At 50.4% G+C, this 12,595-nt stretch overlaps 1 protein-coding gene across 1 annotated transcript in view; it reads left to right on the top strand.

The window, feature by feature from the left end:
• Positions 1–8,555, top strand: part of PAX1 (paired box 1) — an 8,820-nt gene extending 265 nt beyond the window's left edge. The window contains exons 2-6 of the mRNA XM_029917766.1: positions 7–78; positions 523–1,152; positions 2,710–2,852; positions 3,380–3,602; positions 8,387–8,555. Of these exons, the coding sequence (XP_029773626.1) occupies positions 7–78; positions 523–1,152; positions 2,710–2,852; positions 3,380–3,602; positions 8,387–8,478 (1,160 nt within the window). The 3' untranslated portion in view covers positions 8,479–8,555. The remainder of the gene's footprint in view (positions 1–6; positions 79–522; positions 1,153–2,709; positions 2,853–3,379; positions 3,603–8,386) is intronic.
• Positions 8,556–12,595: the final 4,040 nt, after the last annotated feature.

The raw sequence follows: 12,595 nt of genomic DNA, 5'->3' as shown, positions 1-12,595 counted from the left end.
CCCGAGCTCTCCCGGACTGCGCCGGGCCCAGCCCCGGCCGCCTCGGCGCCAGGCAGCTGGCTGGCCCGCGCGCTATGGGTAAGGGGCGGGCGGCAGGCAGGATGCGGGCGGGCTGATGCGGCGGGTTGCGTACGGCGCCTCCCTTCCCTCCCAACTGCACTCCTTGGGAAAGCAGGTCTCGGTTCCCGGAGGAGTCGCGTTCTTCGCACGCCCCCAACCCTCGGGGGTTGGGGGTGGGGGAGTTCGGCGTGTCGCAGGAGGGGATGTTCCAATTAGACGCGTCCAAGGCGAGAGAGGGCTCGCAGGGCTGAAGCGCGCGGCGTTCCCCACCTCTGTCCCTAGCGGGTGCCCGCTCCTGGAGCCCGGACGCAGTCCGTTTGCTCGCATATTCTGAGGATCCTCCCGCCTGTCATTTTCGGAGGCCCTCCTGGTGCGGTCCCTCGCCTGGTGTGGCCACCCTTCTTGGCTAACCCGCCGGTGTTTTCTCTCCCTCCTGTTTACTGTCGTCCGGCGCGTTCGCAGAGCAGACGTACGGCGAGGTGAACCAGCTGGGCGGCGTGTTCGTCAACGGCCGCCCCCTGCCAAACGCCATCCGCTTGCGCATCGTGGAGCTGGCGCAACTGGGCATCCGACCCTGTGACATAAGCCGGCAGCTTCGCGTATCCCACGGCTGCGTGAGCAAGATCCTGGCGCGCTACAACGAGACGGGCTCGATCCTGCCCGGGGCCATCGGGGGCAGCAAACCCCGTGTCACTACCCCCAACGTGGTCAAGCACATCCGGGACTACAAGCAGGGCGACCCTGGCATCTTTGCCTGGGAGATCCGCGACCGGCTGCTGGCCGACGGTGTCTGCGACAAGTACAACGTGCCCTCTGTGAGCTCCATCAGTCGAATCCTGCGCAATAAAATCGGCAGCCTGGCTCAGCCAGGGCCTTACGAGGCGAGCAAGCAGCCTCCGCCGCAGCCGGCGCTGCCCTACAACCATATCTACCAGTACCCCTACCCCAGCCCTGTGTCGCCCACGGGAGCCAAGATGGGCAGCCACCACGGGGTCCCGGGCACAGCAGGCCACGTCAGCATTCCCCGGTCGTGGCCCTCAGCGCACTCGGTCAGCAATATCCTGGGCATCCGGACGTTTATGGAGCAAACAGGTCAGTCTCCGCGACCCTCAGTTGGGTTTCTGGAAGGGGAAGAATTGGGAGATTGGGGGCAGGAGGACATGAGAGTGAACGTGTCACACTTGCCATCCTCTTCGGACCAGTTTTGGCTCAAGGGAGGGTTCAGGGCTGGCCAGGGAGACTGAGGGTCTTGTGCCTTCTGTGGGAGTCCTTGGACATCTTGAACTTTTTATGACAAATATGGAAAATATTTCCCAAATGGAAGAGCAATCACCGACCACAAATTCAGAGGCCTGAAATTGCGCTTTTTCATTCTTGCAAAAAATATGCAAACTCCTATCACCAGATCTAAGCCAAACAAACCGCAGAGTCAATTCTGCGACCCTTTCTTATGATCCCGATCTTTTGGGTTCCCTCACCGTACCCTAGAGGATTCTGTTCCTCTCAGGCCCAAAGGCTCTTTTGAGTAAAAGCCAAAGGGGGGCTGTCTGGTGGGACTTGTCAAGTGTCCTAGACCTCCTGCAGGCCTAGTGGCCTTGCAGCTCCTGGGGCTGGGATCTCGTTTATGGGAGCCCCAGGGCTGCAGCTATCCTGGGGGAGTAAAGTCATAAGAATTTGCCCTTTGTCTGCAATTTATAACCTTGCAAAGTGTTGTTCATCTTTCTCAGCAGGAGTGGGAAGGAGTAGAAGGAGGGAGGGAGGTTTGGGGCAGCCTTGGTTGGGACTCAGGAAGAACGTGTCTCTTCACACTGTCCTCTTCGCCGAAGAGCGGACCAGGGAATGGCATGCTCTTAGGTGAGCAGACTCAGGATGGGGGGTAAAAAGCAAACCTCACCTTATTTCAAAGGAGAGGAGGGACGGCTGGAAGGAAACAATGCTTAGCCCTAGATGCCTTAGGGTGCCCTCCGAGGCCAAGCACAACTCTGTTTCTCCCCGATTCAAACCCAGCCTGGGCCACCTGCTAGGGCCAAAGCTCTCCTTGGTGAGATCAGTGGGCATTTGGCTGGGAGGTGACCTCATCAGACTCAGATCTGGAGTCTCTCTTGGTTCCCCGTGCACACAACGCGATCCAGGAGCAGACAAGCGCCTGAGAGCACGCAGGTCCCTGTGTTGCCTCTTTTGGGAGATCGGTTAGGTCTCTGGAGGCAGCTCTGCGTCACCTTTCAGACGCTTGTTGAGACTGAAGAACCCTATATAATTGTCACGAGCCTGCTGTGGATGTGAACTTGGACCATTACGGGTGCCATCTCTGGACAGCGAAAAGCCGCCTCAGTCGAGGGTGCCCAGCCCTCGCTCTTTAGGCTGAGTTCCTCCCGCCCCGGAGACCTCCAGTTTCGTGGGAAGCGGGTCGAAGTCTGGGAGGAGCGCAGAGCAGGCCTTTCTTCCCTCTGCCTTGCTAGGATTGAAAGCGAAACCTGGTGCTCCGCCGCCCCTCCGCCTCCGCTCACTTTATGAGCTTTTGAGTATCTCGGGTGTTCCGGAGGACCCTCGAATCTTGCAGCCTCGTGTGGCAACGTCTGGGCCCGAGGGCGGCGCGTGTGCCCAGTGTAGATTGGGATGCCCCTCCTAATCCGTCCTGTGTCCCCGCAGGGGCCCTGGCTGGGAGCGAAGGTGCCACCTACTCCCCCAAGATGGAAGACTGGGCCGGCGTGAACCGCACGGCCTTCCCGGCCACCCCCGCAGTGAACGGTCTCGAGAAACCTGCCTTGGACGCAGACATTAAATACACTCAGGTAGCCAAGCGGCAGGGGAAGGAGGAGTCTTTAACTGGGGGAGCGGGAGGGTTGGCAGATGTGGGGAGAGAGAAAGAGAAAACTCCCCCAGGCCAGGGAACATGTCGATGTGTCTCGCTGGCTGCCGGGCCAGGGAGAGTCAGCCACAGATAATCTCTCCTTTTCTCAAGAGCCCTAGTTTGGGGAGGCTGCCTTTCCAGGGGATTGCCTTGCCTTTTGTCATGATACTTTTGTTTTTAAAACCTGGAACCTGGAGCACAGATGTTAGAGGACTCCCTTCTAAGTCCTGTTTGGTGAAAACCGTGACCCCCTAACCTTTTACTATTATTTATAACAATTTATGTGGACATCACTTTGCCAGACAGAGTCTTCACTTAGAAAATTAGAGGCCAGGCTTAGCGTGAGGCTGACTGAAAGGCTAGCTGGGGAAAATGAGGATGTCCTAGCTCAGTAATTGCGCCCGCGGGAGAAGACGGGGGCGGGGGGACTGCCTGCTGCTGATGGTCTGTCCCTCTCGATCCTCACAGTCGGCCTCTGGCCTCTCTGCGGTAGGCGGCTTCCTTCCGGCCTGCGCCTACCCGGCTTCCAACCAGCACGGCGTGTACAGCGCACCGGCCGGTGGCTACCTCGCCCCGGGCCCGCCTTGGTCGCCAGCGCAGGGCCCCCCGCTGGCGCCTCCAGGGGCCGGCGTCACCATGCACAGCGGCGAGCTGGCCGCAGCGATGACTTTCAAGCTTCCCAGCCGGGAAGGTGAGGGGCCCGGAAGGGGATGGGGGTCTGATGAATGTCCCTGGGGTTCAGATGGGTGTAGGGGTATGGGCTGGGTCTTGATGAGAGTGACATAGAGAGGAGGGGGGAGGGATGGAGAGAGAGAGAGAGAGAGAGAGAGAGAAGGATGGGGGAAGAGAGAGAGAGAGCGAGAGCGAGCTCGAGCAGAGCTGAAGTGGCTCCTGGACATAAATCTTTACTAAATGTGTAGCCTCTTGGAGCAGATTAATTTCTAACAGGTGTATGCCCTGTCCCTGGAAAGGCAGGCAGAGTTTGGGAGAGGCCTCGGGACTGTCCTTCCTGACTTGTAGGGAGAGAATCTGAAGAGCAACAGGCTGGCAAACAGGACTTCTAGGTTCCAAGCTGGTTTTGTGCCCTTGACCAAGCTATTGTTCCTTTCTGGCTCTCAATTTTTCCATCTGCAGAAGGATCCAGAAGTACCTTTAGGCTCAGCTTTCTGTGGCTTTCAGAGCTTTACCTTCTGTGGTGGACTACAGCTGGATTCTTGCAGGCACCTCTTATTCCTTTTCTTTTCTTTTTCCTTCCTTTCTCTTTTCCTCCTTTCCTCCCTTCCTTCTTTCCCCTGGTCTCTCTCTTTTTCTTGGCTTCTTTGATTCATTTCCTTAAACACATGCTTTGGGAGTGGAGAGAACATTTCAATCATGTATCCTCAAGTCTAGACTCTTGAATTCTGTGTGATCTAGCTCCTTCTTTTGGTGGAAAATGCAGCTGGAAATTCTCTTTTCTCTTCTCCCTCCTTAAATCCACTCTGAGAACAGATTTGAGGTATTCAATTGATGGCCAGCAGTGAGGGGCATCTTCTTACACTGCCTTCTGGGTACTGTTTTTTCCTATAACTTGTGAAAAGCTCACCTGCTCTTGAGTCTCCTTTTCTAATTGGCAAATGAAGGGCTGGATATGCTAATTTCAAACCTTCTGGCATTTTGGTTCTCACTGCTAGAATTTTGCAATTCTACAACCTTAGAAAAGGAAAACTTCCCTTCCGAGCAGCAAAGGAGACTGAGCACAGACTTGGAGGGCTGTGTGACGCAGAGGGATCTTCCAGGTTACAAAGGGATCTTTACCATCTGATCTGCCACACACCTGCCAAGGCAGCAGTCCTTCTTGTGACGTCCAGGCAAACAGCTTTATTTCCATGTAGTTTCAGTGAGATCAACATCATGATCTGAAAGAGAGAGAAAAGATTAAGATGCCGTCATTAACAGTCAAGTGGAGGAAAAAAACTTTGCTTTTTCCACTTTTTTTTTTAAGAGCACAAACTCTTGGGGTATAAATTACAAAAACTGAGATTTAGAATCTCTTTAAGCTTTACATGTAAGGGCAGATGGGGGTGGGAGTCTCATGGTGATTGCTTTGCTCAGCATCTTGTTCTTGTACTTGAACCTTCCTGTTTTCTTAGCAACTGGAGGTTATCTGCTAAATTAGGAATAGAAACAGAATTTTCTTCATTACCCAAATCATTTAGCTAAACAGGTTCATTTGAATTAGAAAAGTATATCCACAAATTTAAATGATTTTCCTTGGGCTGATCTCAGAAGGAAGACTTCAGAAAAAGGACTTATTAGCTCCAGAATAATGCCTTTAGTTTGCTAACTGAGCTATTTTGTCCTGAGACATTTCAAACTCTACATTAGAAACAAATTATGATGTGTAGGTAACAATCCAAAGGTAAAATGTGCAGTTCAGAATTCTAAACTAATTCTAGCTGATTGGGGGTGGGGATTTGTTGGTGGCTGATTTTCTTTAGAAGATACTTTTCTTTTAGAAATGCAGAGCCACTGAATGTCACTGGCTTTCACATCCCTTTTTGCCAGTGATTTGCCTCCTATTATGAAATACCCCACCCATTTTCAAAATCCACAGCAATAATTAACTACCTTAGTTATTAATACCTTAATTTCCTGACCCTCATAATTCTTTAGAGATCTAGGTAAAGGATCATTGAATAAAGCAGGCCCATCATCGAAAATGATTTCTCAAGCTGGCATTGCAAGTGTTAGTGTTTGAACAGGAACTTACAAATAATGAGAATTACATGCCTACTTGGGTCATGGAGTTTTACCCTTTTTCTCACTGGCAGAAAAGTTGACTTCAAAGACCTTCCTTTTCCCCTCTCCTCCTGCCCCCACTGGTCTTTGAAAAATTACAAAGTAATAAGAATCACTGCCTTTAATTTCTCTAATCATTACTTAAATTACCTTCAAAGAAACTTATCCCATAAGACAAGTTACTATCATTAATTACTATTCAGTTTTGAAGAATGGTAGGAATATTTTTCAGTAACAACAATTTCTGTACTGAAAGCAATTGAACTATCAAGAATGCTCAGTAAAAAGCAACTATTTTTGATCATAGTGCATACACACACAACACATACAATACTGTATCTGCCTACCTATCTACACATACATTCTCCAATCGGGTGCAAATGAACATTAACTGTTACCAAATCAAATGTCAAATTACACACTGTGACATATTAATTTTAAAGGGTAGTGAAGCTGGGCTCCTTCTTATGTAGAGGAGAAAGTCTGATTTACGCTTTCCATCTGTGAAGGAAACTTTAATTCTTGGGGCCTGAGAGAATAGGAAAGTTCCACTTCCTCTGTATTTGGAGGGGACCTGATAATCTGGGAACCTCAACACTCATCCACTTTCTTGTCATAGCCAGGGCACAACAATCTCCACACACACCTTCCCTGACTCCAGGTTCACTCAAAACGACTGGTATTAACAATTTACAGTGTGTTTTCTGGAACCATCAAAATCTCATGGTTCTAAAATCCCTCCCATAGTGTCTTTGGAAAGTCTAAGGTTCTGAATATCAAATCTATTAAGATAATGCTTTTCTCCAAGAAAAATATGTTCTTTGTATTTGTCAAACATAACTTGAAGCTTTGTTCCAGTTCTCTCTCCTTGGGATTAGTACCTGAAGGATTGATCCTGAAAGCAAACTTGCCAGACAGCCACACTGGGGTGCAGGCGTTTGCTGGGAGACCAGCAGCCAGCAGCCCAGTTTCCTTTGACCTGGCCTGGAGACCCCTTACCAGATCCCACCTGTGTCCCCAGCCATGGTCCCAGTGGTTCTGCAACCACAGTCCCAGTATTTTGAAAACGCTTGTCCCCATTCTGGTCCCCTAAGGTTAAATGAGCCTGCAGGGCGCCTAAATCTGCTCATGCCTCTAGGCGTTAGCCACTTAGCCACTCTCATTGCCCCAGGCTCTCCGGGTGGGAAAAGGGGGAAGGAAAGGTCCTGTCATGAGGGCTTGGTGAGGACAGAACTTGCTGGAGTTGCCCCCAGTAGAGTGAGTGGGGTGGAACTATCTCTGGGCTCTTGGGTGTTTTTTTACCAGTTCATTTTCTCGCTTGTGTCTAAGGCAACCGACCTATAGCTGAGAAACCTCCTCCTCCTCTGATGTTTTCTAATCGTCCTCATCTTGAAGTGAGCGTGCAGGCTGGAAAGCAAGGGTCTATAAACCTCGAAGGCTGAGTGGACACAACTGTGTTTAGGAAAGAGCTGAGAGTCGGGGGAGAGCAGAGTGATCAACTGTGTTCTGGGAAGGTCTTTAGATCCGTTCAAAACCTCTGTGAAATCAGAAGTACTTGAGTGGTGTGTGTGTGTGTGTGTGTGTGTGTGTGTGTGTGTGTGTGTGTGTCCTCGTCCCTCCAAAACGGGTATGGGACCCAGCTCTGCGCAGCCACAGCAAGTGGCGCCTGGAATTGGGGTGCGCGCAGCTGCAGGGAAAAACAATCCAGAGTTCCCCCTCATTCCAGATGAAGGCGCTTTGAGCTACCCCTTTAAAAAAGCACTTGAAAGGAGAGTGGGGGAAGAAAGCTGAAAATGGGCACCTTTAGGTATAAACAATTTGTGCCTCCAACAGGAATAGCTGACCGACCTGGGGCTGGGAAAGGAGAAACAGGTTGCGCAATCGTGCCGTCACTTTGCTGGTTTCCAGAGGCAGCGCTTGGGCCCCTTCCCCAAACCCTAAATAATAGAGCAACACGCAGAATGCCGTTTGATCCTGCAAATCCACTGTCACTTAATGCGGTGGCCCGTAGGCCCTGGCGCGTGCAGTGCTCGCAGTGGGGATCGTAGCTGGGTCCCCAGGCCGCGGGGCAGAACGGAGACAACCTCCCTTTTAAAGCACTGCCACCTCCTGTGTGGTATGGATCTAGGCGGCCGCGGGCCGTAGACCAGAGGAGGCTTGGGTGACCCACTTTCCCTGGGTTGCCCCGCTAGCGCCCCGAGTCGCTGGAGGGACAGCAGACTCGACGCGCTGGGAGCTCGCTCCCGCTTTCGCGCGCGGCTGGGATTAGGGTGGCCATTGGAGGAGGGGCACGCAGGTCTCGGTTCCCGGTCTCCTTCCCTGCGGTCTTGGATCTGAGAACCTTCCCTTGCCCCCGGGTGGGTGCACGGGTCGGCCGGGCAGACCGCGCCCTTCGTTTCCTTTATTGACAGGGTGCGGGGCAAAGGCAAGTGCACCCGGGCCGCGGTCAGGGAGAGTTTGCAAAATGGCTAAATTTGTGCTCGAAAGTGGCTCCCTTAAGGACCTGGAAGAGTAGGGGCTAGCGGGCGCGTGGGGCCCTTGAAGGGTGCATGTCCCTGCTTCCTTATTACAAACCCATTAAGTGTCAACCCCGGATCCTCACGCTGTCACCGAATTTGCGGAAGTCCCGGGCCTCCAGGTGTCCGGCTCTCCGTCGCGCCAACCAGTGACCCGACGCCCCTGTGCTTCCTCCCGCAGTGGCAGATCGGAAGCCGCCCAGCCCTGGCAGCAAGGCCCCGGACAGCCTCAGTGGCTTACACGGACTGCCGATCCCGTCCTCGACCTCCTAGGGGCAGCGCTTCCCGGAGCCTGACCCCGAGCCCGGAGCAAGCGGCGACCGGCGCGGGCAGCTCGGCCTTGCAATCCTGGCGGCACTCGCGGGACCCCGGACACGCCAAGGAGGTGCCTGGAGCCGGCCCGCGGGGGGCCCGCCTCGTTGGCCCCTAGATCTCGCCCTGCCCACCGGCCTGGCGGCCACATTTCTTTTACCAGCCAGGGGTTTTAGGCTTTCCTGAACTTTGGCTTTAGACTGTGGCAACCTTGTCCCGATCCTTGCACCTACATGCCCTCCCACGCCAGGCCAGCTTCAAGTGACCTTTATTACTTCTCCCAGGGTTGTTGGGCACCCTGCCTCCCTCCCTCTTCCCTTCCCCTCTCTCCTTCCAGTCGGTCGAGTCCCGTCCCTTCCGTCTTTGTTTCCCCTCTCCTACCTACCCAATCTTCCTTTCTTTCCACATGTTTCCCTGCCTTCCTTTTGTCCTCTTAGTTTTTCTCCCCTCTGTTTTCCCTGCTTTCCTTTCTCCTTCCCTTTCTGCACCACTGTGCCCTCTTTCCTGTGGTCCTCTCCCCCTTGTCTCTTCAGTATCTTTTACATGACCCCGTTTCTTTTCATTTCTACTGTGTCCCTGACTTACACCCTTTCCCAGGAGAGCCCCAGACTGGGCTCCTTGACCATCCCTCCTGGACAGCTGGTACTTTTTAGTCTCCACCTCTTGGAGCCCCCCAGCCCAAAGGGAAGGGTCCAGAACCTAGGAAATGGACAGAGAGGCCATAACCTTTATTTTATATTAATATTAATAAACCCAAACAAAACTCAGAGTAACTGTCCTGTCCCCTCTCTCTTCCCAGGATATTGTCTGAAAATCTGTATTTTCTCTATACCTACTGGCTGAGCTTTTCTTTGCTTTCCCTGAGATGATGTGTCCCCAGAGAAGATTGGGGTAGGAGGAGGGGGCACTGGGGCCATTGGTACTTTCTCTTGTTAGAAAACCGCATGCCCTGGAGGTGCCCCTTCCCACCCCTTCACACCTGACAGGAGGGAATCTGACACAATGTAAACGCATCTGCGCCAGCACTGTTTCTGGTTTTCAGGGGTCGGCACATTTGTTAATTTAAACCACCAACTGCTTCCGGGTACAAAGGTGCAATCTGGCTTCTGGTTTACAAGGGGATGAGGGTCAGAAAAACCCAGAAGATGTCTTATAGAGCTGGATGCAAGAGCTGTTAACTGCTTCCAAGTTCAGGTGCACTGGTGGCGGGACCCTGGACACAAAACTGAAATTGTTGTCATTCTAAAAATGTTCTTGGTGAGAGTGTGGCGTCACCTGTAAAACATGGCTGCCTTTGAATAAAGGAGAGCATCTGAAGAATGCTTTGTAAAGTGTGAGCTAGTCTGTGTCCAGTCTGCAGTGCTCTGTAGGTCCACCTCACCTACTCTAGCCTCTCAGTTTCCGGCATGAACACTAGGAGGATGGAGTTATTGTACTGATGTATTCATCAGCACTCACAGCTGGGGGTGGGCGGGAGGTGGAGGATAAGGTGAAGGAGGAACTTTCTTCAGGGATTTGTCCCAGAGAGCTCCAGGCAGAGAGGCACTGTGCAGAAATCATGCTAAAAAGAAGCTAATTCTTAGAGGAATAAAGTAAGCAAAAGACAGGGAGCAACAATGAGGACTTTCCCAGAACATTTCTAGCATTTTGAAAGGGAAAGAAAATTATCCCAGGCTACCGAACAATCTAGCGTTTTCTAACTACACAGAGGTCTCTGGCTAATTGTGTTGTTTTTCCTTTCTGTGTTTGGCTTTCTAAAATGGATGGAAGAGATTTTTGAAATGAAGGTTTTGCTTGTAAGTGGAGCTGCCTGTTTGGACTAAGAGGGTACCAGTGAGGAGATTGTTTTTATTGCGTCTTCTTGCAATTGTACCCAGTGAAGGTATTAATCACAAAAGAACATCTGCTATTTTGCATGTAGAAACTTTTGTTCCCAGGTTTTCAAAGGGTCTTACGTTTTTAAAAAAGTTTCATTTTATAGATAAGACTACTGAGGACTAGCTATTTGGTTTCTTTTTTCTGGACCATATGGCAAGCTACAAATTGCAGGGCTTGGGGACAAAAACTAGGTGACACCATCTCATCAGAGGGCCAGAATTGAGCCTGGGGTCCTCAGCCTCCTGTGCCAGCATTTCCTGCAGAGAAGCTACACAAAACTGTAATGGGAATAAAGTAAGAAAAAGAAGCGTGTTTTCAAGTCACTGGACCTCTCTGTGTGTCTTCATGTACTTACACGAGCTTTACACATTCACGGTTGTCATGAGTCCATGCGTCCTGCAAGGAAGAGGAGGACAGGCTTTCTGGGCCCAGGAAGAAGGCATCTATGAAGAAACACTATTCTGTTTACCTAGCCTGGGTCCTGAATTGCCATCCCATTTCCTAGACATGTTCCATTCTGTGCTGATGAGAGTAAAGGGTGAAAAAGCTGGGAAAAGTGACTCAGGAAGGATGGAAGATGCCTATGTTATAAATGCCACCTGCATTTGGCACTTTCCAAATCTGTCCCCAGTGGTTCCCCATGGCTGGAGGTGGGCCTTTCAGAGTTCCCTGGCTGTGGGATGAGCTTTCATGGTGCTAGGGCAGCATGCAGTCAAAGTGCCTGCAGGCTTTGACATTGGATGTGGGATATCCCTTCTCTCTTGACACCTCAGGCCTTGGAAAGTCCCAGTGAGCTTGGTTAAATCCCTGCTTCACTTTAGTGTGACTGGCGGAGGCCTCTGACTTCTCAGCTTCTGTGTTCTTCTCTCTGAAATGCACAATCGAGTGCAGTGATACCCACAGTGAGCTGGCCTGAAGGAAGACTAGCACTGGTCTTGCTTCATCTCCCTGGAAATGATTTTGTTGTTAAAAAAGGATAGGAAAGTCATTTTAATGATTGATGGGGGACCCAGCATTTAAGCATTTTTTTTTCTCTCCAGAGGATCCCATTGGAATATTGCGATTTTGGTTTTTGTGCCTATGGATCTGTGGAGGTGCAGGAGACTTGGGATAAAATTATGTAGTATCTTGTCAGGCACAAGAATTTAAGAAATAATCACTCACCAGGAACAATTTCTTCTAGCACTTGCCTTTTTGTTTTCCTTTAAATTTAAGAATAATGTCCCTTTTTAATACAGAGAAGCACTAAAAATAAAACAAACAAACAAAAAAGACATAATCACTCAAATAACCCTTTGGGTTTTTTTTTGAGGGAACAAAAGTAATATATGTACATTGTTAGAAAATTCTAGTAGTACAGAAGCACTGAAGTGAAAAGTGTAAGTTTCCTCCTATCCTTATCTCTGTCCTTAAAGGTGAACAGTGTTATAGTATTTTTTAATAGTTTTAAAGTTTATTTATTTTTGAGAGAAAACACGAGTGGGGGAAAGGGAGAGAGAGAGAATCTTAAGTGGAGATTCTGACAATGTGGAGTCCAATGTGGGGCTGGAACCCATGAACTGTGAGATCATGACCTGAGCCAAAGTTGGACGCTTAATCCACTAAGCCAACCAGGTGCCCCCAGTCTCTTATGAATCCTTCCAGGAAACAAAAATTCAGATGCAGAATATCTCAGTTTCTGTATATGTGCTATTTGACTGTGCACACCAAAGATCTGGGCTCTCTACACACTGATAGGGTCTGCAGATCTGATCTTTGCATACCAGCTGCTTCAGCTCCACTGTATTCTCTTTATTCTCCTGAATGGATGCGTATCAACAGAGTTTATTAAAAACAGAGTATTTGTAAAGAGGGCCAGCTCCGTGCTTAAATGAATAAAGGCAGGATTTTGTTGTATTCATGATTGGAGGAAGTGCTTAGAATGGATTGTAATAACTTGTCTGGGAAAGGTAGCTGCTTTTTGGCAAACCAATAGGAAGGAGACCGAGAGACAAGAGACACAGAGTTTTGTTCTTCCTGAAGACATTCTGACTTGTTTTATAGATCACTGAAAGGGCTGCAAGGGGCTAGGAAATGCGATTTTCCTTTCCTTTGAAGGGAGTCCATCTCTCTAGGTCAGGAGAGAAAGGCTGAGGTGGAGTGGGGTAGGGATATTGGCTAAAAATAAAATGTAAATATCTAGTACTGGCTCAGGCTTTCT

This window comes from Suricata suricatta, chromosome 12, assembly GCF_006229205.1.
Source record: "Suricata suricatta isolate VVHF042 chromosome 12, meerkat_22Aug2017_6uvM2_HiC, whole genome shotgun sequence".
Lineage (NCBI taxonomy): Eukaryota > Metazoa > Chordata > Mammalia > Carnivora > Herpestidae > Suricata > Suricata suricatta.
The sequence above is the reverse complement of the archived record's forward strand: the minus strand, read 5'-3'. Positions and strand labels throughout refer to the sequence as shown.